Here is a 26560-nt window from a genome sequence, read left to right as displayed (position 1 = left end):
CCGCGGCGGCTGCGCGCATGCGCAGAGTGCCACCGCCTCCCGGTCAGCGGGCGGGGCTGTCCCACCCCTCGGGGCTATGGCGAACCGTAACCCCACCACAGCAGACCCGTTTCGTTCGCAGCCGCCTTTCCCCGCGGCGGCGCCTAAGGGAGGGGTGGCGGCGGCGCCGACCGGCGGCGCCTTGAGAGGACGCGGCCGTTCCCGCCTCCAGCCGCGCCGCGGCCCTTAGCGGTTCTGACGGGGGTGTCCGCCGTGCCCCTGAGGGGACCGGGGCGGGCCGCGGGGCGGTGCCGCCGGGGGAGGGGGGCCGGGCCGGGGGGCGGGGGCGGCCCGGCGGGTACTTAGCGGCGGTGCGGGGGGGTACAGGGTGCCGCGGACCCGTCTCGTCCGCCCGGTGCTCGCCATGGGCTCGTCTCCGCCCGTCTTCATCGGCGCCGAGGAGGTGGAGAAGCACCTGCGCCGCGCCAGCCTCCTCCTCCCGGCGCTGGAGGCCGCCCTGGGCAACTTCTCGGCCGGCGCGGCGGGAGGCGTCGTGCAGCCCCTGCGCACCGTGGTGCCGGTGCAGCGGCACGGCGGGTGAGGCGGGAGGGCTCCGCGGCTGCCTTCCCGGCCCCGGGGCGGCGAGAGGGCGGACTGGCGGAGCGCCGGGGCGCGGCGTGGTGGGGGTGGGGGGGGGACGGGACGGACACGGGCGGTGGGGGAGTGCCGCCCGCGCCCCCGCCGGAGCGAGGGACGGGAGGTCGGGTCTGCGGCGAGGAAGGGACGGGGCGGAAGGGACTAGAGCATCGGAAAAGGTCGCTGGTACTGAGTTACTGGTTAACTGGTCAGTAGCCGTTTGATGTTAGCAGCGCCGGGGGCTGGAGGTTCCCATGCTAAAGGTACATAAGTAATTCTCTTATAAGGTTCCTAGGGGTCATGCCTGCTTACAGTGCCGCAGACGATGTGCTGACAACCAAGTTGGTGACTTTTTATGAGCACAAGAAGGATTCCTCAGTCCCTTCTCACCAAGCGACAGTCCTCTTATTTGACCCGAGAAATGGCTCTTTAAAAGCTGTGAGTTTCATGCATCCTGCATTCTCCTCTGTTAATGCTCTGTCAGTTCTCCCTTCTGATTCTCAGAAGCTGGAGCTGGTGTGAATTGGCCTGAGTTTACCTACGTCATCAGTGAAAATGTGTTTGTGCCAAGGGAGGATTTGGCATAAAGCCTCATATGTTGCATATGTGTCAAAGTGTACTCTGTCTGCTCTGTACTGCTGCTTGTGATGTGAAGGGAATCTGTTGGCTGACAGGGTGACTGGAAAAGAGAAATGATCAAGAAAAGTTTACCTTGTGTTTGAAGGAGGAAAAAAACTTGGCTGAATAAAGAATTGATCTTGAACCATTTTAAGTTAAATCTAAAGAGATTTACAAGTAGTATAACAGGGAATAGTATTTGGAGTCTGATTTGGTTTTTGTTTAAAGAATTTAAGAATTTAAGAATATTGACCATTTTCATGACACTTTATTGCTAAAGATTATTAATGGGCCAAAAGTGGTCAGGAAAACTATATTGGGCTTTTATTCCTAAACTGTATCAGAAAACATGTCAGTTTTTTAAGCCCCTTAATTCAGTTGTACGCAGCAGCTAATATACACTGAGGCAGGACTGCCCCACTGTGTATGATATGCACTAAAGTAATTCTGTGTTTTACTGTCATCTTGTACAGACCAAGAAAGACAGTGCAGACTCGTGAACCACTGCCAGCTCACACTGGTCCCTGGTCTTACTGGAGTGCAGAGTATTGCAGTTATATCTATCTATTCCCTGTGTTGGAGAGTCAGGGAAGTGCAGTGCATGAAGAGCTGTGTGTTAGGGGTGGCTCAGCTCTGACCAGCTTTCAGTCCATTTGTGCTGGTGGAATGACATGGAAGAACTGGAATAGAGAATCTGCCCAGCTTTAGCATGTGATTTTTATATGGTTTGTGGTTGGTATAATAGTAATTACCAACTTTTATATTTTCATCCGTGCTCTGTAATATCACATAATTCACAAGTTGGATGAAAATGTTTGGTATTTACTCATATTTTCAGTTTTCCTTTAAGTCTGTCTGAACCTTTTTTTTTTTTAAAAGGTCCTAGATGGCAGTGTGATTACAGCAAAACGAACAGCTGCAGTTTCTGCAATTGCTACCAAGGTATGTCTTCTGTTTCCTAAATTGGGACAAATTTAGTGGTGTTATATATAAAATAACTAGAAGGAATAATGTAAATGGCTTTCAGTGTATGTGAATTTTCATCAATACAGCTTTAAATTAAATTTATGATAACATATGTACCTTCAGGGGAAAACTTAAAAGCAGAGTTTTCTCTTTTGAGTGAGTCATGTCTGGCTTTAATGTTTTATGTGTCATTGGAGAAGGAGTCTGAGCTATGTTTTTGTGGCTCATTCTGCATCCTCTTCTGGGAATTTACTGAGGTGTCTTCCTCTGTGATTTTTTTTTTTCTTTTGTGCTTGTCTTAACATACTCCTTTATGGTGATGTAGCTGTGGTGATGAATTCAGTTTTATTTAGATGTACACGTTCTGCTGTCGGGCCAGGACAAGTGGGTTTTACTCGACCTGGAGAAAGAGGGAAAAGGCACACTTCCAGGGGGCAATATGGGTCCTCTTAAGATACATGATGCCCAGGATAGATGGGTGACTTGTCCAGAGGTGGCTGGGTGGCTGTCAGTTTCTCTGTCACTGGAAGATGTCCAGATGACTATCCCTGACTACAGCCATAAACTTCAGTGTCTGAAGACAGGTGAGGTATATCTTGCTGTATGTTGCTTTACATCATTTCAATTTCAGTTGGAAATTTTTGGTTTTGAATTCTTTTTTTTAAAACTATATTTGGCTGGGCTGCTAATAGTGGGAGGAGAGCAAGTCACCATCCATTGCACAGTGGGGTTTTGGTCTTCACCTCAAAGGATGAGGCAATAAGAAGAGGGCCAGCGCTCTGTTTTTCACCCATCAGCTTTGCATCAGACTGAAGGCTGATCTCACCACTTCATTAGTGGCAGTCTTCATGCCAGCGTGACTCTATCTATGGCAATAGAGCTAAACTGACATAAAATTGGAGAGAAGAACCTGTCCCCAAGAGCTTCCGCTCAATCAAGGGACCAAACAATTTACAATGGATTCCTCGGACATGAGGTTATAGGACCTCATTCTTCTCAGCCATTCTATACTTAGGCAGTTCTGACAGTTTTTACACAGTCAAGGCTGTGCTGGCCTCAAAGGAGCTTGGCTGCTGAAGGGACTTCAAGATCAGATCCTTCATTGTCATCTGCTGTTTTGGGAAATTTTCAGGAGTGTTTGGGTTTAGCTCATAGTTGTCATCTTGTCCTCTTTATGGCATTTGCTTTTCAAAGATCCATGCTTTTATGCAAGGAGCCTTTGAAATCAGTGCTTCAGACTCTTTGAAAGGAACATTAAAAAGAGTTCTTGCTACTGAAAGAATGGGATCAATGAGATTATTTTTTTCAATTTATTTGCAGCAGAAGAAGTGTTGAAAGCCTAGACAATTATAAAGCTTTTTATACAGAAGTGAGTGGCTACAGAAAATGCATGAATGAGACACAAGGATAGCTTTGGGCTGCACTCCAGCGGCCCTCTCTTTACCTTTGCCAAGTACTGGTGAATCGCAGGCAAGAACTACACTAGAAAAGCAATCGTAGAACTGAATTTTAATATTTGTTCCTCAGAACCATCCCTATTTTTACAATACCTGATGCATACGTATCATGGCTCTTACACTGGCAAAGTTTCCTTGTAGTGTGATTTATGGCTTCAGTGAATTGAAAAAAGAAGTTTAGTTTAGTGCTACCAGGACCAGCTTACCCACACAGCTACCGCTTTCAGGACTGATAGTTTTTGGTATTATAAGCCCTGTTTTCAACCAGTGCAGAACATCAATACTATAGTTTTACACTTAGTCACCTAGGTGTGATGTAGTATACTAATACTGGAGTGTGCTGAGGCCCCAGAATTTGCATTGGCTCATGCTGTTGCACATTAGGTCTAAATTTCGAGTGTTGGACAATTCAAAACCAGAATCAAGCCAAGATGTACTTTGGTGCTATTGATACTAGCTTTTGTATTTAAAAAAAAAATATATATATAGTGGTAGTTGAATTTTGTTTTATATTAATATGAATCAATACTAGCTTTTGCATAAAAGCATTTTTGTTTGTTTAAAAAGACTAAAGATACTTTCTTTTGTAGTATTTTGATATATATTTGTCATATCTGTTAATATATTGTCCTTACATATTCTTTTTTTTAATATTTGATACTGTTTAGTTGTTAATGCCAGCTTTTGCAGAAGTGCTGTGCGTTTTGGGAGCTGGTGTTCAAGCATATAGCCATTATGATATCTTCACAGAGCTGTTCACATTTAAAGAGGTAATGGACACATCTTAACAGGATGCATCTATTTTTCTCTATTATGTTTCAGGAGCACTTAATATAAATAAATCATATTACAGCCAATGAAGTTAAGGGATTAATCATATTTTGGTTTTGTTTTTACAGAACCTAAGAATACTCTGAACAGCTGTAGAATTTCTTACTCAAATATTGGCTTTTTTTAAAAAAAAGGGGGAGGCATTGGAAACAAAGTCAAGTTTCAGATGGCTTTTTCTCTCTGACTGAGAAACTCCTACTGTGTGTGCCATACTTGGATGAGCTTTCTGTGACTTTCCCTTAAATATATTTATTGGAAATATTCGTATTTTATAAATACAGCTCTACAAGGAGCTGTTATTCTGGTATCACAAAGCAGTCATTCAAATGTAGCTGCCCACACATGAGATTTAGTCACTTGTAGGACAAGAACATTAAAGGGGAAAAGAACCCCACGTTTAGATACATGTAATTATCTACTGAAAACTGAAACAATGTTCTGCTTCAGCAAGGAGAAATTCTCCAAGCTAATCTGTTTGTCTTTTTTTTTTTTTTTCTTGAAGGTCAGGATATGGAATCGCACCAAAGAGAAAGCAGTGAAGTTTGCTAATTCAGTTAATGGTCCAGTGAGGGTTTGCTCTTCTGCTCAGGAGGCAGTTACTGGGGCTGATGTGATTATAACAGTCACTATGGCAACAACACCAATTTTATTTGGAGACTGGGTAAAACCAGGTGCCCATATCAATGGTATGCTATGTTCTCATTGTTTAAAGGATACATTTATTATTACATTGTTTAGCATCAGAAACTGTTGAAAAGCAGTACTCTCTGCTTCTCAGAATGAATATTCTTTCCAGTTTAACTTTTCCCATATAGTGAGGACCACTTTTTCCACTCCTGTCTTCCTGGTTGTCTGGAGCTGGAACTCCTGCATATTCCAGCATTGGATGTTTGCTAGAGCATGGGATATGCTTTTTCCCTGGTGGTGTATCATCTTTGCTACCATGCTGTCACTTGATGCTCACCTTGCTCTTCATTTAAATAACCCATACAAACATGTTATTTCCAAAGCAATTCCTGCTCATTCTGCTGTTTCCCTGGTAGATGTCATCTTTTTTTCACCCAATTTTGTAAGTTCCTCTTTTGTTCCTTTTTGGGCTGATAATGTTGAGGTGGAGTTTTTTGTTTGTTTAGTTTTGGTTTTGTTTTTCTACTTGAGTTGAACTTCACAATCTGTCCTCTACAGTGAGGTTTGGGGGGCTTTCCTCTTTCCCTCCCCCCTGGCCTTGTGATGATGTTGCCACGCTATTGTTTGGAGTCTCTGGACATGCCAGCATTTGCTTATTTTATTAATTGTGGGCCTGGTTCAGATGACCCTGTGCACTTTCCAAATAGCATGGTAATAAGACAAAAGCAACTTGTCAAAGGAAACAATTTAAAGGAAGGTCCCACATTCCAGTAGCATCCTACCAATTTTTCAAACTCAATTTAGTCCTTTGTCATTGAATGTTGTTGTCTGTGTTATGTCATGGAGTGGAAGCCAGAAGTACAACCAAAATGAATTAAGGTCTACAGTCCCTGAGGCGACACATACACAAAGACCTCTCTCCTTTCTTTGCCTCCTTTTTGTTTTTTTTCCCTCTCTCCAACAAGGCATTTTTGCTGTTGAAGAGGTATTCAGGCAACATGGAATTTATTATTCTGTAACAGTTGGACACTTTTAACAAACATTTGACTACAGTATAATTGTTTTGTTTTTTTTGTTTTTTAGCCCATAACAAGTTTATAGTTGTCTTGCTATAGTTAAAAAGTTAACGTCCTTGATTTGTTTTCAGTTTCTCCAGATAAGTAAAAATCCATAACCTGCTCAATTTGTACTGCTTATAAAGTTACAAGGAAATAATAGAAGGCTATAGGTTTAAAAATCCTAATTAGTAACATTGAACTCTGTCTGCATGTCCAAGTCTTTGCTGCACAATACTTTGGTTCTCATCTGTCCAGGATAATTGAGGGATTTTTCAAATCTTATTTTTCTCTGTAGACACATAGCAAACACAGTCTGGATCAAATGAAAGGACTATAAAATTCAGGGCATTTGGTAATGATCTGATGAAAGACAAGGGTACAAGAGATAATGGACAAAGGGAGATGATTTTCTTATGCCTCAGCTACCCAGAGTCTGCTGACAAGGAAATTCTACTGATAAATCAGTTGTTGAATATTTTAGAGGAGCTGTATTAGGTGTTAGCTAACTCTATTTAAAAAATAAAAAGCAACAAAAACCTGTTAATTTGGCAGTTGCAGAAACAGGCTACTGTTTGTCTGCGGAAGAGTTGTAGTCTATATAAGCTTAAGATTATTTTCCCTGAGCTGAATCACCAAATGATCAAAATTTATTCTAACAGTGCCTTCTGTAAGCAGAACAGAATAATTATGTTACACTTACATACTTGTGTCATTTTCAAGGCTCCTAGCAAAGGTTTGTTTGTTTTGTAGCTATACATAGTTACACATCTTTCCATTTCTTGTATTGGTAAGAGATGATGAAGGGCTAAGCAGGGCTACCTCCCCTTCTCTTCTGTCAGCATTATTCGGAAGAAGCAGTTTGACTAGTGTACCAAAGAGGTGGAAACAGTGTCAGCAAAGAATCTCACTCTGCTTCCTGAGGAGTTGCAGTTTAATGCTCTAGCAGGTTGAAATGCAAAGGCCAATTGATTCCAGTTGTTCTGGCTGTGCTTATGGGGAATATAAGACTTTTGTCGCCAGCAGCATCTGCATGACTAGAGGTCAAGGATGCTGTACGTTTTAATGAGCTGTAAACTGGGGGGTTGGACCCAATGTCATCCTTCATTGACATCAGTGGAAATTTAGGGGGTTAGCACTTTACAGAAACCAGCCATCTATATGTCAGCTGAAGCCAGGTTGAGAGAAATCCAGGCTTTTTCTGAGTTGCTAAGGCACATCCTATTTTTTTTGTTGTTCTGTTGTTCAGCATGTCTCCAGTGCTAGCATCAGATTGTTTGTATATTGCATTTCCACAATAATGTCTATTGTTAGTTCACATATGTCTTTTGGACAAAATACGGTTTGAATTTGTTTTAAACATTCCTCCCAAGTTCATCAGTTTTGTTGTCTTAGCTGTTGGAGCAAGCAGACCAGACTGGAGAGAACTGGACGATGAACTGATGAAGAATTCTGTTCTGTTTGTGGATTCCAGAGAGGCTGCTCTTACGGAATCGGGAGATGTTATATTATCAGGGGTAAGACTTAAATTATGAACTTTATTTTTGTGGCAATTGGCTTGTATATGAAACCAATGATGTGCTGCACTGAAACTTCTTAGAGCATCAGATGTAGTTGTTAACACATTCCAGGCACAGGCTGAAAGATAAACTGGTTTCAGACTGAGACTTTTATATGTCTCTGCCAAAACCATGTAACTTCTGTGTTGGCCATTACATGGCACCATATTACAGTAGCATGTTTCCAGCATTGGCCTTTGTGTACAATAACAATGTATTGTTTTTGAAAGACCTACATTTCCTGCAATGTTTGGTAGTTATGTTAAATATTTTTCAAATCTATTTATTAAAACCTGTAACTTTCTTCCCATAAGATTTCAGTGTGATTGACACACATCAGGCCTCTAGAGAATGGACAACAGAAGCCAAGCAGACAGTCTGTGATCTGCAGAAATTTGACAGCAGGGACTCTTTTAGGTTTAATGGAGTTTTATTTTTCTCTTTGAATGTTTTTGCAGAACAATTGATTTCCACTTTTGAGGTTTAACATAAGAGGTCCAGATACAGTAAGGTGTGTGGATTCCCATGTGTTTTGTTGGATAAGTAACAAGCTATCCACTGTAAAAAAAACCTTACTGACTGAGGAAAGTCTGTCAGCTGTTTTTCTCTGAAAACCATTCCATTCCTCTGTGATTTCTGTCCGGTTTCTCTATTATTTGTCTGAACACTGATCTGCTACACCATGGAAAGGAGTCAGTTCTGAGATAGCAGAACTGGAGGAGTTCATTCTTTTGAAGTCACTCAAAAAAAGTTTTTCTCTTAACATATTGTATGGATATTATGTTTTTGTATAAAATATGTATTTGTTTCACAGGCAGAGATTTTTGCTGAGCTGGGAGAGGTAGTGAAGGGTACAAAACCAGCCCTGCCTGAGAAAACAACAGTGTTTAAATCACTGGGTAAGAACAACCCCTCCTGTGTACAAGTCTGACAGAAAACAATGCCTTGTTATTTATTAAGTCCCCCATGCGTGGGAAAGCTGCTGATCATCTTCAAAACTGCTGTGGCAATGCACTGTCCACAAGAAACTAGACTGTGATTTGCATTTTTCCTTTTAATTTCCCTTTTTATCTAGCAGGACTGATGTAACAAAAAGTGATAGGAAAGCAAACAAACAATAGGAAGAAGTACATTTTCCATTTCACAGTTTTTCAACACATGACTGCAGTGTTTATTAATGCAGCTCCAACCTGAATGCCCTGCTGTTATGCCCCTGGAGTCTGTCTGACCTACAGACAATGTGACAGTGTACTGTGGGGTTGGAGTTGATGTTTGGGGGAAAGAGCGGAAGCGGTGATGGATTGCAGTGCTCTGAGCTGCGTGACGTGCCTGAAAGGGCCAAGATGTGATATGAACACTGAAAACTAGATTCATGCTGTTGCATTAGCTTCATATAGTACACCTAACAGTTATATAATAGCTATAAATTTTGAATGTAACACTGTAGGTGTTTGGGATGGAGAATTTCTGTTTCTGTCAAGTTAGATAACTTCCTGAGTCCTCTTGTTCCCTTCCGAAGCTAAATTATTTTGTACAGCTGAAGAATTGTTTGAAGGTGACTTTAATTCTCTTTTAGGGATGGCAGTTGAAGATACAGTAGCAGCAAAATTTGTTTATGACTCGTGGTCAGCTGGTAACTAAAGAGAGAAGTCTACAATGCCAACGAGGCCGAGAAAATTGTTTGCACTAAGTTTCCTTGGATCTTTTGTTAACAAGAAGGGCCACATTCAGAGAGGATTGGTGCCTTTTAGAACATTCAAGAATGAAAAGTAAAATCTCAGCAATAGACTAATTTTTACAGTTTTCTAATGGCAAGTATTAGATACCTGCAGTATGACTAATAAATGCATCTCATGTAATGGCAAATACTAGATGTTTGCAGTGATGCTAACAAGGGTATTTTTACATATTTTGGTATAATTCTGCAATCAATGCCTTTCCTCCCTAATTATATAGTAGCAGAGGTCTGTGGGTAGATTTTGTGTTTTTAGAGAGGTAAAATATACTGGAGTAAAATATATCAGTTTGGAGAATGGAGTCTGGCACCATATTTACCTGTGATGATACTTTAAAGGCATCTGTGGATTTCAGTGCTATACTGACAGTAACCTAGTCTCTCCTGGGACCACAGCCCGCCTCTGAATCCTGCATAGCCCTTCCCTTCTAACTCAGACTGGGATCTGGAAGTCATCATACTTACTTTCACCCCTTCCCTGCCCTCAGCCCCAATGCTTGGGGTTTTTTTGGATTTTTTTTTTTTTCATTTAAGAGCACATGCCTGAGTGAGAGTTTATGTAAATGATGATGCCTCCATACAGTTATATTTCTGTCTGGGTTTGTAAAAGACCTGGCTCAGGAAGATTTAAAGAGTGCAAACTGGGAGGAAACTGTACTCAATACCTCTCTTAATGTGTTCCTGGGTGGGATATTGTCATTTTCACATTGCAAGGAGTTACCCAAAATGTGAGCACTAGAAATGTGTTTTTATTTAACTTTTATCTATTCTGTAGGGAGATGTTATTAATCTATGGTGTTTGTAAATTCTTTTTCTAAGCTTCATGAAGGTTGGAACCATGCAAGTTGATTTCAGTAGGGTAAACTTCAAGTATACAGGCAAATATTTTCAGCTTGGCTGTACTCGATGGGTATTTGTTGGGGCAGGAATTTCCATGATTGTTTCTTGGCGGAGGAACACAGTGATGTTCTACGTAAGGAAAAGTTCCAGTTCTATGCTGTTATGCAACTGCCTTACAAAAGATTGAGCATCTGCTGAAAAAATAGCCATTGCCCTGGAAACAAATTCCTGTCTCAGGCTAGAATTGTGCCTTATGAAATTTTATTTCTTCTTGCATATTATTTCATGCAGGCTATTAAGTGTTTCTTTGTTCTGTGGAAGGATTAGATGACACAGTCATTCTATACTGAAGCCAGTAGAATACAGTGGAGCAACAGGAAGGAGGTTCAGAGGTGGTTAGCATTAAAGCCCTTGATGGTATATAAGTAAGTATAGAAGAGGTTAATGAGTACAGTGCAGATGTGACATAAATAATACTCCAAATTATAAGCCTGGTTTAAACTAGTTGGAAAAAAGTAGTAAGTGGCAGAGTTTGTAATTTGCAGAGTTTTAGCATGAAGGGTTCCAGACCCGTAAGTGAACAGGGCCAAAGGATGTGTTCATGTGGATAGAAGTCTAACTCCATTGATCTTGTTTATATCAGCAGAAACAAGAACAAAAATTTCTCTATAAGCTTTTACATTTTTTTAATTGTAGCAAAATTACCCTTCTATTTTTACATGTCTTTTTTCTTTGTCATTTCTGAAGCATTCAGAAATTTAGGTGTTGACTTAGCCTGTTACTTCAGCAATAGAGAACTCCACTAGCTTGAGACAAAAGTGACAGCCATTGATGTTCCATAATTCAAGAACTGTGTGGAAACTTGCATTTACTATTTAAGACAATATTATCCCAGTTCTGTGCCTGTGTAAAACAAGTTTTGTAATTTAAAGTGAGACATAGTCTCGGGAAGAAGACAAAGTTTATTTTCACACCTACTCTTCTACAGACTTTGCACTTTAAAAGTAGATGGAACCAGTCCAAAAACCTGGTTCTGAAAACCCACAGTGTTCTCAGCTTTCATTGGCAATAGGAGATTCTGGGAGCCTGGCTTCAGCATTGTACCTCTGAATTCATGAAGAGGATTTGATCCAGTTACAATGGGAGTTGCTTGGATGCTGTCTTTAGATTTTTTTTTTTTTTGAGGGAAAATAATAGCCTTAATTTCCATGTTTCCTTCCCTTACAAATCAGAGTGTCAAATTGTGTAACTTGCATTTATGTTAAAATTAAATAGATACTGCTGTTCTTTGACTTTCATTTTGTTGTCCATTACTTTTTGTTTTGGGTGTGGTGGTTTTTTGGGTTGTGGTGGTTTTTTGTGGGTTGTTGGGGTTTTTTTTTTGAAGGTGAGGAAGAAAGTATTCAAGTTGTTGCAGTGACTACTTTATCAGTAAAGGTGATCAATGAATGTGAAGGGGAAAATAAATTGAGACTGCTCTATTCCACTGTGATACGCGGTTTTGCAGTCACTATCCCACGCTGTACATTCCTTCCTCTTGATGTCTGTCCAGTGCAGAGCATTAAATCATTAAGGAAGGAGAATCTTGTACTTGGCAGGGCTGTGATTATGTGAGATCCTGTGGTTTTATGTTCTGGGTTTGGACTGGGTTATAAGACTGCATGTGATATGTAAAAAGTGTCTCCAAATGAACTGTGCTGTACAGATGTTACTAAGGAGTCATATCTGGGATTCAGTAATTTAAATAGTTCAAATAATAGAAGAAACAAAGGGTTTGGTGAAAAAATTTGGAAAACAGCAAAGCACATAAGTGGAAAAACCTGAAATGTGAGTGTTCCTTTTTATTTCCACCCCCCCGCTCCCCTGCCTTGTTCCACAGGCTGCTTTATACCAGAGGCCAATTTCCAGGACCACCCTGCAAGAAAAGGACTAGTGCTATTCCACTTTTTAAAATATATATTAAAGGGGAATATATATCAGGGTTGATTCAGTTGCCTAAAAATAAGTGTTGTGGGGTGCTCTGGGGCTTCTTATTCAGTCTCTAGATGCAGTTCCAGGAGGGCAAGGAGCTCCTTCTCATAGATCTTGTGCTGTATCTGCTAGTTCCATAGAGTTACTGTGGATACCTAAGGACATACCAAAGCATGCTGGTTGTCAGAGGTTGCAGCAGTTGGGCAGATTTACAGATGAGTATGCAGAGAGGCAGATTTTCAATTGCAATTTAGAGAAATGTGGGGCCTATCCCAGAAATGCTGAAGCTGTTCTGTGATAATGGCTGTTATTGGACAGGTCTTCCGTGAGTGACACCACTCATTGATGTTTTGATGGTGTGTTATGGGCAGGTCACAAGCATTTGGGCAGGTAAAGCACCAGCAAATACATCAGTTATGTGACTGGTAGGATTTGACCCTTGAAAATCCACTCATCATATGCCCTCGAATGTGTAAGATTCATCATTTCCTTCTTGCTTTGTTAAATGTTTGGGAGTTTCTTAGCTAAAATGAAAACAACCCAGCTGGGTAATTATACAGAGTCTGGGGGGATGCTGTGTGATTTAATTACTGTGCTCAGTACAGTAGTCATTTAAGGTTGTGCAGAACAGGACTCTGATGGGACTGCTTAATAAAAGAAAATATCAACCTGCTGAAGTACCGGAGTCCAAGGAGGAAAGAATGCAGTATAAAGTCCAGCCAAGAAAAGAAATTATAATATGCTTTGTGAGTGAGCGGCTGCGTGGTGCTTAGTTGCTGGCTGGGGTTAAACCACGACAAAATCAAAGTAACAAGAAGATGTGGAAATAAGGAAGCATGAAAAAATAGGTTATTAATTATGATTAGTCTCCACAAATGCAGTATACCCCTAAGGAAAAAAATGATAGCTTACTCATGGAACGCTATAAAAAGAGATTTAAAGATAAAAGTCCTGGTAATAATTGTGCCTCTAAAATCAGATCTTAGCCAGAGTAAGGCTGCTACAAGCACCTTCCTAGATTCACAAAACTCAATAGGAGTGATTAATTCATAGCGGATAGTGCTGTCTTCCCAAGGGAGCAGGCCTGAGAGAGATGAAGGGAACTCTGCTGTAAATGCCTCCAGATAGACCGTGAAGAACAGGAGCTTTCAGAGAAGCAAGGTCTAATTTTCTTTCTCTTTTCATGAGCTGGGTGTGTGTGTTACATGCAGTTTTCAGGCTGAGGCTAACAAAAACCAACAGAAAAGGCTGGGCAATGAGAGTCCTGCTTTCTGGGACTTCACGTGGCAAATGCACCCTATAGCAACCAAGCTGAGGATATAGCAAAACAGATAAAGAATGTTGAAAATAAAACCTCAGCTTCTTGTAGTTAAAAGTATTGCAGTTTTGATGCCATTTAGGACATGATGGGTGCTGGGGACTGGGTCCAGTCTAATGAGACAAGAAAAGAATATACAACTCACACTGAACATCTTCTGGCAAGGTACTTCATATATTTTTAAATTAATATCAATACAGTAGCAAAACAGTTTACTGACAAGAACACAAAACTTGCTGTAAATTAGTCTTATTTACATTCATTCAGAGGTTATTAAAGTCAACAAGCCACAGCTGAAATCAAGATTCAGATGCTATTTCTAACATATTATCAGTACTAGGAAGGGTGGTTTGTACCAATCTAACAAAGCAAATGGAGAAAACAAAGCTCTCAAGCTTTGGGAATGCTGTTTGCATCGTGGTTTTGGAGAAGGGAAGGGCTTTATTAAGGAATGTAGCGTGGCTGGCCTTCACTAATATTTTAAGTTATTCTGATGAGAAGAAATCCAATCCCCATAAACAGTTCAGGGAGAAAAAGGTTTAAATCTATAGTTTTTGGGTTTTCACCTTCGCATTCTTTCTTTTTGGCAGAATATACTTGAACTAATATCCTGTGCACCAGAGCCATCTATCCAGAGGGAAAAATCTTTGTCCTTGCTGTACTTTCTAAAGCAATTGGTAATCTCTCTGCCTTTTGCTTTAGCAGACTTCTGGAAAGAATTGCATGCTTTTTGGAAAGAGGAAAAGAATGAATCAGTGTGCAGGTTACAGCAACAGGTGTGTTAATTTATAAGCAAGTATCTACAGTCTTTCCAGGGTTCTTGAGTGCTTGTTTTCTTTTATTCATGGCATTCAGGACTTTTTTTCTTGGCCCAAGCTCCATCTGAATGCTCTGTAGATCTTCATCAGAACATAGCATCAGGGCATCTAAATCAATTTTTTCCCTCATGAAAACTGGAAAAAACTCATCCAGCATCTGTGATGCCAGAAATACCTCAAGGGGCGTGTTCTCTGCTTCCTCATCATCCCAAATGACTTCTTCCTCATGCCAAGGGATACCAGCACCATTTTCAGCATCATCATCTTCCCTGCCATTCTCGGCGTTTTTGTACTGAAAGAGCTCACTGGACATATTAAAACTTATACCTTCTTTCTCAGAAGACACAGTTCCGGGATTTACATCTGCAGCCAAATTCCTTCCAAATACAATCTTGCCAAGACCTGGCCGCTTAAAAATGGAGAACTGACTGTCATGATCAGAAAAGTTTTTCTCTCCGAGGTCATTCAGTAAGTCATCTTCCTCTTTCTCATCGAACAAATGCATCACAGTTCTCCTACCCATACCATCGTCTTGGTCATTGCTTTGTGTTTTCTGGCTTCTTGTGCTGTCAGCTGTCTTTTTTGCCTTCATTTTTAAGGTATCTTTCAGATTTTTGGAGAAGGTACTTGTTGTATTTGAAGCAAAGAGACTAGGCAACTTTACTCTGGAGTGTGTCCCTCTGGAAGAATATACTGTGCCAACCTTTTCTTTTATATAATTCCGGTTCATTTCATGCTGGTGTTTCTCTTGGCGCTTCTCGCATTCCTTGATTTGTTTCTCCACATTCTTCTGGGCCTGCGCTTTGAGTTTGGAGACCTTCTTTGGGTTCAGCATGTTCTGCTCGGTGGCAGCTTTGTCCAGGATTCTGACACATTCATTGCGGTCTCTGCTGGCAGCCACCTCCAGGGGAGTGCGGAGGTCATTGTCCAGAGCAAATATATTGGCACCAAAGTTGATCAAAAAAGAAACACAGTGGATGTGACCATTGCAAGCGGCATGGTGGAGAGGTGTGTTCCCCCAGATGTCACGTTTGTCCGGATCACCTCTGAGAAGGAAAATAGCATACAGTGAGCTGGACGTACCCAAGCATAGCACTGCAGGGGGATTAAACAGATACTAAACGTTTAGCTCAGCTTTGCTATGAGTACAGCCAGTGAGAAGGAGTCAGCTTAGCTCCATCCTCTAGAATGGTGCTGCACCTACTTACACGAGCACCGAGTTTGGCTGCACGTGTGGCATAAGCTCTGATTCCTGCCTGTCTGTGAATTAAGCAAGCTCGCTGAGGATGAGTGCGACTGGACGTGCGACTCCCCGTAACGGAGCCAGGATATTTCCTTTGTGTCATCCCAGGGTCTGGTAGGGTTGCTGGCAGGGCTTGCTTTGCTCCCTGCTGGTCTCGCCTGCCTCCTGCCGTAGGGCAGAAATAAGCAGCCACCCGTCTGTGGGCGAGGGGCTGCAGCTCTGACTGCTTTGCTGCTGACAGCTCAAAGTGGGCTCAGGCTTCGACTTACACTTATTGGAATTAATGGCAAAACTGTTTTGATAGCTTTTGTGTGGAATATTTTAAAGTCTTTTTGGTGACTCTACCCTTTTGCATGTCAAATGCAGGGCCAATATTGGGAGGATTCTTCACTGGTCACAGTGATATGTATTTAATGAGCCCACACAGTAACTTTTTTGGTAGGTAATAGGTAAATGATTAGGAGTAAAGTCCTGGTTACACATTTGTTTCCTTTGCTGTTAGATTAAGCTCAGATAAATGCCATTGTTTTCTTCAACACTTTTGTTCTCCTTAAGCTGCTTTTGCTCATGGGGTTTGAAAAGCAGAAGCTCATTTGAATATAAAATACCACATCTTTTCAATTGAATTTAAAGCCAGTGAAAAGTATTGCTTTCTTTTTAATTCTTGCATTAGCTTCACACTGAACTGCTGCCTGCAGAAGAGAATCGGCTTGAATCTTTTGATACGTATTTGGCAGGAACAACACTAGCAATGTTCAGAACAGAGCTTGAGTCATCTTGTGACCAATAACCAAGGCAGCCACAGCAGCCCAAAACCTTTAATAACTTCGGAGCCAGGGGCCAAATTTCCAAGGAGCATTTCTACTTGGGAGTTTAAGCATTTCAATGCCTTGGAGATTTGTCGCACAGCAGCTGAACTATGAACAAAATGGTACATCCTATCACAAAATCTCCTTCAGGCATTGATCTCTGGCTGTGAGTATCTGTGAAGAAAAGCACTAACATATTTGATGAGGGCCAAATCTGAAAACATCCTTCAGCGTGAAATGCCACAGGCAAGAGAGAGGTTGGGGGTCCTCGCAGAGCTGAGACACAGAGCTGCTCACGTTGAGAAACAATAGCAAATCTGAGCGTGCCAGGGTGGGAGAGCGCAGGCATTTCTGCAAGTTGGTGGCAGCTGGGGATCAAAGCTTCTCCGCTTAGACATATGGAAACCATGTGTACATATTTCTGCTTTTGTGGCTCTGCCCTGGGGAACTGCCTGACTGTGGCCGACCGTGCCAGACTCCTGAATTCCCACATTAGCAAACAGGCTGCATTATCCCGAGCCTTGGGAGCGCCGGGTCATCCATCCTCCCCAAGCCCCCTTCACAGCTGTTTGCAGTCTCTTTTCGCCCTGGAGCCTGCCAGCCTTTGAGTCTCAAACCACCGACAAACTAGAGTGTGTGTTCCCAGCTCAGTGGGACTTTGGATAAGGTTTGACATCTACTTTGGGTTCTCCTACTCCTCTTTTCCCTGCTTTCCCAAGAAAGAGGGTCACACAAAAGAGAACAGGTCTGCTACTTGGTCTTGCCTTTATTCGTGTACCTGCAAAGCAAGCACAGAAAACATCTGCCTGGGAAGATAAACTATTTCAAGATGAAAGGGGTTTATTGTTAGTATTCTACACTTTCCAAGGGCTGAATGTGTTGCAAGCTTCAGAGTCCTAAAATCTGCAACCACTCTAAAGAAAACCATCCTGTATCTCAGTGCCTTTGTCAGGAAACTTCTTCAAGGAAAGGAAGACTTTGTTAAAAATAATTAAAATACTTTATCACAAGAAAACATTAACTGACTGCAGAACAGTTGAATGTCTTCCAAAATTCAGCTTCTCCCAAGAAAAGCAGTGAGACTACAGCCATATCTCTGACAGCCACAGCTTGCTGATAGTGACAAGAAATCTTGGATTAAAATAGAGGTGAATGTATATGTTTGAAGATTTTGAGGGCAATACTGTCCCAAAGCTGTCCTCTACCAAGAAAAAGAGTTAGAAATACATTAAATAACAAATACATTAAAATTCTGATCATTGCATCATCCACTGTGACTTCTATCAGCTTATATGGTAGAAGACATATTTTTCACTCAAATTTTGAAAAAAAATATTTTGCTATTTGTTCCTTAGCTAGTTGTTCTGTCTTCTAGGTGTTCAGGGACAAACCTTTACTGACTCTAGATATTTCCTTGGAGCTGCCTTAATTATACGAGTTGAAGAACTGTCAATCTAGTTTTGCTTCTCCTGAGGACACAGCAATAACCATGCAGTCCAAAGGTCTTTTTTATTGTGTTATTGCAGCCACACCTGAGTTCAATGAGCTATAAAGCAAATCTATGAAAAACCTATTTTTATTCCATATTTCCATATTTTCAATTCTATTTTTAATAAAAGAAAACTCAGATACATGCAAATAGTTATTCAACTTTTCCCTCCAATCTTCTTTAAACTATTGTGATAGAAAATACAGGTCAACTTAATCTTCATCTCAGCCCAGAAAGAACATTTTATTAACTGTATCTCTACACAAGAGAAGATTTTCTTTTATTAGATCTTATTATAGAATCACAGCTTAAAAGGTAGGCTCCAAGCAAGAGAGTGCGGAGGGTGGGGGGTAATTACCATTTCAATATAAGATTTTAAGCATGTAGTACATTTAAATGATACCAAACAGAAATATTACTATTAGAAAATAAACATGTAGAAAACCTTCCTTTCTTTTCCTTTTTCTTTTCTTTTTTTTTTCTCTTCTGGATTACAAGGATCCTACCACAGCTTCTGAAACAGTATTATCATTTTTAGCATGATGGTAGTTGCCAATACTATACAAAGCAGCGAAATAACAATTTCAGATTTACTCTCTCAAAACTATCAGTTGTGACTTCCTCTGGAAAGCATTAAATCTTCACAGGTGTGTCTACTAATTGTACTTTGGAAGCAAATGGGAGAGATTTTTTTGCTAAAAATATTTCAAACAATGCACTTCTCTATAGAGCCTGTTTCAAAGACATGTTGTCATTGAAGGTTGTTGGCCAACTTCTCCTCCATTACAGCGAGGCAAGGTCCCAGGGCCCTGCTCCGACTAACGCTCCCTGCAGGCTCCAGACACGAGATGGTCCCGCTGATGCGGCTTCACCGACCGCACGTGCAGACCTGATCGCAGGTTCTGGGCCCAAACCATCGTGAATTAAGAGAAACAATTCTTGGCAATGCATCGGAAGAAATGACCGGGATTTTCAGTCTTTTGGGTCTGAGGTCATCGGGGCATTAGAAACTAGTTAGAGTTTTGAGTCACAAGCTTTAAGCAATGGAAGCTGATTCACTTACCCCCTCCGGCATATGACTTCCAGAGCTTCTAGGTACCCATGGTATGCTGCCAGAAGGGTAGGGGTCATCCCATCTTCATCTGAAGTATTGAGGTCTTTCCTAGTGGCTTCTTTCAAGAGGTCCAAGTTGCCATCGGCTGCTGCTTTGTGATACCTGCTCGACATTTTCAGTAGCTTCTGGTTTCCCAAAGCAGCTCTGAACGATATCCAGACTGTACAGTCACCCTTCCATTACAGGGATAGTTCATTAATGATTACAAGTTGAGACATCCCCGTGAGGATGCAAATGAGGAGGCAAAGTTCATCCTAGCAACTTATCTAGAGCTCTGCATAGGTAATAATGCAATGGTGTGGTGAATGCTTTCATTTTCTGGAAGGTGGCTCTGCCGTTTACTATTCGTTGCATATTTGACTACTTAAATATAGAGGGCATTAATTCATCTGCTCTGTGTCTTTGCCTCACTGTTTTGGGAAAAACTCGAAAAGACCTTGAACTTCAAAAAAAAACTTTAAAAACTTCAGAAAACCTTCAACAGGCCATGAATGTCGGCACGACCAAGTTTCACCCTAAGTAATAAAGTATCTCTGAGATTTCATAGGATGAAGTGCATAAGCGGTTACCTTTACTGGTGAAGTCCTTTGTAATCTATCATTTACTGGGTTGCTGCATTTGAAACCAAGCCTCTCCCCTGCCAAACCCGGCACATCCATGAAGCTGTTTCGAGTACACAGATCGGCGTGTGGATGGAAACAGACCTGTCGGGACCAGGGCAGTGATGGATAAAACAGCCAGTGGGTCCGCAAGTCACAGCAGGCAAAACCACAGCCTAGTGTGCAATCCCTTTAACCACAAATTGCATCCCATCGTAGGATCTTAAGGCACTTGGCAAATATACATTCATCTAACAGGTACTGTAATCTCTGTTTTAGATGCAACAAATGTGCAGGATCTCATCAGGATAGAACAGGGAGTTCAAGGAATGGAAACATGATGGGCTGCACCCACTGCCCCAGCCTGGGAACAGATGGGCCTGATCCCCATCTCACATAACCACTTCTTGCTTTAGAAATTATTTCCCCTGATTTCAGTGGTGTTAAGGGCTACCCCTATGAGTAGAAGCTTATAGAAATAGACTGTAATTCTAATTTTTAGGTTCAAAAGAATTCCTAAGAGAAAACCATGTAAAAGGTCAGTTTTAAAACAGTGGCTGAGAGGAAATCAGTAAGAGACTACCTGCTGCTTAATAAAATGCTGCAGGCTATCTGTTATTCTGGTCACATTCGAAACAGCTGCCAGATAAATGTTACTTTTTTGTCAAGCTGTTTTCTATGTCTAACTGAATTAACCCATGTTTTAGAGAATCTACCCCCAGCAATTAGCAGTGAGGTTTTGTTGCTTATTATGCCCCTGTTACAGAAGCAACTCATTGCCCAGAGTTGGTGCAATTACTGAATGGAGTGCCACCTCATTTACTTCCCATAATGCCACCCGTGCAATACACCGGAGACCTCTCCAAACGGGCTTTCTCTCTTAATTATTTTTTCAGACAGGGATTGAAGAGCTCTTCAGGACCAAACTTGTACCAACATTTTTCTTCCATGAGGACGAGGAGAGTCAGTCAGATCCTGTGACAGGTTTGAATCTTTGAATAAACAAGTCTAGGTAGGAGTAAAGCAAAGCCCTGGTTTTCCGTCATGTCCTCCGCAGACACGGCCGTCTCAGGGCAGTGAGGAAGGGCTGCGCTTCACCCAGGCCAACCTCCATCTCCACATTAGAAGGCAGTTTTACCCTCAGCCCTTTTTCGAGTTCCCTGCATTGCCATTAATGCTTTTCCAATAAAAAATGTAGTTGTTTATTCCATTTTCTATTTAACCAGGCTCAGCACCAAGTTAAATAACAGCTGCTAGAAAAAACTAGCTGTTGCAGAGCAAAGGAAAGTAATACATATATATGTATGTATATATATACATTAGATTAGCTGTTTCTTGATGCCATGGAATTTTATTTCCTTTACTGGGTAGTGTAAGCTTTTTTAGTCTCAAGAGTGTAAAATGATCACCAAGGCACGTACTGCATATACCACCAGTGCCTGGTAGAAGAGAGGAGACAGCATTTTTCTTGTATTTCGATATTTCACATTGTTGGCTACACCCATGAAAGTGAGTTGGTGACAAAAGAGACCTTTTCATTTTCAACATTATTGATTCCTACTACAGAAGTACATTCATTTCCTTTTCTGTTAAGTAATTCAGCACACAAAGTGTTGATCTCAGAGTTACTTTTATCATCTAACATCTGAAAATATTGATTTTAAAACAAAGTTACTCTGTATGATACTAAGTGGGAAACTATTGTTTGAGGTATTAATTAGAGGTAAAGCAAAACCTACGTCAATTGGAGAGAAGCTCTGGGACTTTGCAAGCTTTGTTATTATTTATGTCATAAAAGTGGGCATCACAAAAAAGAAGGAAAAAAGAAAAGAGCAAACAAAATCTCCATCTGTTTCTAAACTTCTGGTATTTCGTCATCTTTGTCCCATCCCAAAACCTCAACTTAAAATGCAATAAATGATTCAACATCAAATGAGCTAGATTTCTCAGCCTGAATGGAGATTTTTCTTTTGAGACTAAAGCTCAAAATTGTGAACTTTGTAAACTCCCTGAGTAGTTAGAATGAAGCTTTTGTTTTGGGATTTGAAAAGAACTTTAAAACTATTCCACTTCCAATTGAAATGTCTTACCAGGCTCAGGAGAAACTCTTGTGATGGTACGTGTTGTTGTAAGCTAATGAATTCTTTAACTAGCCGCTTTGATTTGTTATTGGATTTGCTATATCTATAATTATTGCTCTATTTCTTTGAGAACTATCTTAAATAAAATATTACCAGTTAAACAAACTATTTAGATTGAAAGACTACAGCATCATTAGTTACATTGTTCTAGATAACTCGGAGCCCGGTCTGAACAGCGATGTTGTTGTGCCATCTGTTTTGCATGAGGTATTATCCAGCACAACATTTCCTCATTGCAACTTTTATAAGCACCAAACGTGGTATGGTAAAGGCCATACGAGGGGAGGCAAGTAAGTCTCTGCTTGCCTAATGAGATCCTTGGAACTAATGGGCTTCGAGAAGAATGAAATTAGTCACACAGGGTAATTGTGGCTACACAATTCAGAGATGACGACAATATTTAAGCAACAATAAAGGCTTATTTCCTCACTCCTTAGAGAGGCAAAACTGCTGTGCCCGGGGACGCTGTTGCTGGATGTCCTCTTGAGCAGCCCTGTTCCCACAGCGGGGTTGAGCGTGACCGGTGCCGGCGCTGCCCGAGACCCATCCGGACGTGGTCATTGCTCAGGTGTATCCATGCCCGAGTCGGGGGTCCGAGGGCAGCCCTCGCGGTCTGCCTGCACACGTCATTGCAGGAGCAAGGCCCTAATCGATGGGGAAAGATACTTACAATTGAAAGGCAATAAAGCCAACTCTGCCAAAGCCCTGTCTCTCCTCACCCACACAGCTCGGTGCCCGTCCGTACTGGGTGCATAAAAGTAGACTGGGGGGCTTCTGTAGGACTAGAAGCAGTGACATTGTCTGTTGTTTCATAGTGACACTTGGAGTAAGTGTTTTTGCTGGGAGTGCTCAAAAGTAGAAGTCCTGACCCGGCATTCAGGCTCTTTGCATTGCTAAAGCCTTTTTCTTGGTTTGGGTTTTTTTTTCCCATGATATCATCAGCAGTGCTACAAACAGTCCCAAGTAAAGCCATGTTGAGCTCATTGGTGTCTCAAATGCTGTCCTGCTGCCAGTGTGTAAGGGACAGGGACAGCCAAAGCCCATAAGAAAGTGCATCTATGCTGAGGGGATCTGTGCTCTCCAGAGATGATATGCAACACCCCGATGCTTGAGGGTGTTCAGCACTGCTCTAGGGCAATGTCTTTTTAAAGAAAGTTAGAAAATCAAACAAGTATAAGAGAAAAGCAGAGAATTGGAAGAGAAGAAAAAAATGTAGTTTTTGCAGCAGAAAAAAAAAAAAAACCAAGCCATGGCGATAGTTTTGTGTTTCAGGGCATGAATTAGCTGTTTACTTGTAACTCAGGCCATAGTTATTATTACAGGTTCAACAGCCCAGACAGGGGAATGGCCACACGTGCTCTGTAGCTTAAGTTGTAAATTCAGGTGCGTTAAGTGAAGCAACAACTAATTATTTTAGCACATCCTGATGAATTACATCCTACAAACCCACCTACCTACTTAAAGATGGGTATTAGGAGCTGCTAACACGCACCGCAGGGCACACCGGATTGTGGTGACTGTGGCAATAGCATGGCTCTAACTGTTAAATGTTGTCTGGCCCAAAATTACTGTTCAGATATACAAGCCACAACCTGTCATGAGGCATTCGGGAGTTGGCAAAACCCTGAGTTAAGTCCAGCAGGCAAGGACAGGCTGTCCTTCTGCAGCAGGACCGTGCACTGCCGCTGCTCAGGCCTCTGCAGATGTCCCCTGTGCTAGCAGCATGACTCTGGCGTGATGCAAGATCAAGCTTTTACCAGCCCAGAGTCAGCCAAACTCCGGGAACGTGATCCAAAGCTCCCTGGGACTCACAGCTTTTCCACCAACTTAATGAAGCTGGGAATCAGGGGCAGGGAAATGATGAGTAAGTTTAACTTTACATTGGATTTGAGTGCCTGAAAGTACCTCATTTGTGTAATTCTTTAAAGGATGTATACTGGAAACATTTTTTTCCCCCTAAATGTGTTAGTTAAACCCAAGCTAAATAATAATAGATACGTAATACAATAAACTTGTGTATGGCTTCAGAGTTTGTTTCATTAGTTTTCTATATAATCACTGCTTTTGAAAACAATGAGTCTCATTATAAAAGAAGAGAGAGGGGAAAAAAAGGTACATGATGTATGTTTGTGAATTCAGGAGTCTCTGGGAAGTTAATTTCTTGCTAAAGGTTAGCCACATGCTAATGCTATTGATGGCAAAGGCAGAAGTGCAATTTCTTTTTGTGCTACTAACATCAGGTGCTATTTACTCCGGTGTGGTTACGGATCCGAGCTAATGCCTGCTTATTGCTATGAGTGGCGTTGTGCACACTTGGTATCCCCACTTGCCTAATAGCTTTAACTCTGCATTTGCCATGTTCTCACAAGGATGAGAGTTAGACATGCTTCTATAGAATGTAAATTTTTAAATTACTTACACTACTCACCTGCTCTGCCTGTATGGATCATATTGCTTTGCTACACAGTGCACTGACAGCAATCACACACTTTGCAGCTAGCTGCCTCCACTCATGCTGTTGTCCCATCCAAGTTTCCAGCACTTTGGTACCTACCAGCAGTTGACAGACAAGCTCTTTCTCACAACTTTAAGAGAATTGAAGCTACTGTCACTTGGGCTGGGAAACTCTAAAATCTGCTCTAGGCACAGGTCTATAACTGTAAAAAGAAATATAAATGAATATATATTACATGAATACATGGTACATTAATACAAAATTTGTTATTCCCTGAAGCCCAGTTTAACATCCCATTCCTATATTACCATCCATACTATTAATTTTCCTCTCTTACTATGATCTATCTTTTTTGCTTTCTCACATCTCAAGAATTCAATTACTTCTAAAAATATGAGTCTTTGGGTTTTTTTACGAGTCTGTTGTGGTGGGTTGACCCTGGCTGAACGCCAGGTGCCCACCAAAGCTGTTCTATCACTCCCCCCTCCTCAGCTGGACAAGAGAGAGAAAAATGTAACAAAGCTCTCGTGGGTCCAGATAAGGACAGGAGAGATCACTCACCAATTACCATCACAGGCAAAACAGTCTCAACTTGGGGAAAATTAACTCAATTTATTACCAATCAACCAGAGTAGGGTAATGAGAAATAAACCCAAATCTCAGAACACCTTCCCTCCACCCCTCCCTTCTTCCCGGGCACAGCTTCACTCCCAGATTCTCTACCTACCCCCTCCAGTGGCGCAGGGGTATGGGGAATGGGGTTTACGGTCAGTTCATCACACGTTATTTCTGCCACTTCATCCTCCTCAGGGGCAGGACTCGTCACACTCCTCCCCTGCTCCAGCGTGGGGTCCCTCCCACGGGAGACAGTCCTCCATGAACTTCTCCAACGTTGGTCCTTCCCATGGGCTGCAGTTCTTCACAAACTGCTCCAGTGTGGGTCCCTTCCATGGTGTGCAGTCCTTCAGGCACAGACTGCTCCAGCGTGGGTCCCCCACGGGGTCACAAGTCCTGCCAGAAAACCTGCTCCAGCGTGGGGTCCTCTCTCCACAGATCCGCAGGTCCTGCCAGGAGCCTGCTCCAGCACGGGCTTCTCATGGGATCACAGCCTCCTTCGGGCACCCACCTGCTCCGGCGTGGGGTCCTCCCTGGGCTGCAGGTGGAGATCTGCTCCACCATGGACCTCCCTGGGCTGCAGGGGGACAGCCTGCCTCACCATGGTCTTCACCACGGGCTGCAGGGGAATCTCTGCTCCAGCGCCTGGAGCATGTCCTCCTCCTCCTTCTGCACTGACCTGGGGGTCTGCAGGGCTGGTTCTCTCACATATTCTCACTCCTGTCTCCAACTGCTGTTTCTGTGTCTCCCGCAACTTTTTTTCCTTCTTAAATATGTTATCACAGAGGCGATACCACTATCACTGATTGGCTCAGCCTTCGCTGGTGGCGGGTCCATCTTGTAGCCGGCTGGTATTGGCTCTATTGGACATGGGGGAAGCTTCCAGCAGCTTCTCTCAGAAGCCACCCCTGTAACCCCCTGTGGTGGGTTGACCCTGGCTGGGCACCAGGTGCCCACCAAAGCTGCTCTATCACTCCCCCTCCTCAGCTGGACAGGGGGGAGAAGATATAACAAAAGGCGTGTGGGTCAAGATAAGGACAGTTTAATAAAGTGAAAGCAAAGGTCGCACGTGAAAGCAAAGAAAAACAAACGATGTTATTCTCTGCTTCCCATCAGCAGGCGATGTCTAGCCGCTTCCCGGGAAGCAGGGCTTCGGTAGGTGTAGTGGTTGCTCCGGAAGACAAAAATGCCCCCCTTCTGTCTCCCTTAGCTTTTATATCTGAGCAGGAGTATTGTATCCCATATGGTATGGAATATCTCTTTGGTTAGTTTAGGTCAGCTGTCCTGGTTATGTCCCCTCCCAAGATCTTGCCCAGCCCCAGCCTGCCGTTGAGGGGGGCAAAAATGTTGGACATACAGCCTTGATGCTGTGCCAGCACTGCTCAGCAGTAGCCAAAACACTGGTGTGTTATCAACACCTTTCTAGCTACCAACGCAGAGCACAGCACTGCGAGGGCTGCTATGGGGAGAATTAACTCCATCTCAGCCAGACCCAATACAGCCCCCCGCTACCAAAACCTTGCCACGCAAACCCAATACATCCATCTGAAATCAAAGCATTGGGGAAGCTGAAAGATAACACGAATCTGAGATTTTTTCTTTCCAGGCCTCTTCCCCACAGCTTTGAACAGTGACAGTCCAACCAAAGCCTCCAGAGATCTTCCAGTCTAAAGATCTGATCTAGC

General features: G+C 42.3%; 2 protein-coding genes across 2 annotated transcripts; one reads left to right on the top strand and one right to left on the bottom strand.

Moving 5' to 3' along the window:
- The first annotated feature begins 64 nt into the window (after positions 1-64).
- On the top strand, positions 65-11601 carry CRYM (crystallin mu). Its single transcript, XM_069810083.1, has 8 exons — positions 65-576; positions 903-1053; positions 2113-2175; positions 4325-4426; positions 4990-5173; positions 7565-7686; positions 8543-8627; positions 9305-11601. Exons 1-8 carry the CDS (start codon positions 404-406, stop codon positions 9367-9369), a joined length of 945 nt encoding a protein of 314 aa, XP_069666184.1. The 5' UTR covers positions 65-403; the 3' UTR covers positions 9370-11601.
- Positions 11602-13749: 2148 nt separating this feature from the next.
- Positions 13750-19696, bottom strand: ANKS4B (ankyrin repeat and sterile alpha motif domain containing 4B). Its single transcript, XM_009920008.2, has 2 exons — positions 19015-19696; positions 13750-15456 (listed from the first exon to the last, which is right to left on the bottom strand). Exons 1-2 carry the CDS (start codon positions 19176-19178, stop codon positions 14379-14381), a joined length of 1242 nt encoding a protein of 413 aa, XP_009918310.1. The 5' UTR covers positions 19179-19696; the 3' UTR covers positions 13750-14378.
- Positions 19697-26560: the final 6864 nt, after the last annotated feature.

The sequence above is a fragment of the Haliaeetus albicilla genome, chromosome 22, assembly GCF_947461875.1.
Source record: "Haliaeetus albicilla chromosome 22, bHalAlb1.1, whole genome shotgun sequence".
Classification (NCBI taxonomy): domain Eukaryota; kingdom Metazoa; phylum Chordata; class Aves; order Accipitriformes; family Accipitridae; genus Haliaeetus; species Haliaeetus albicilla.
The sequence above is the reverse complement of the archived record's forward strand: the minus strand, read 5'-3'. Positions and strand labels throughout refer to the sequence as shown.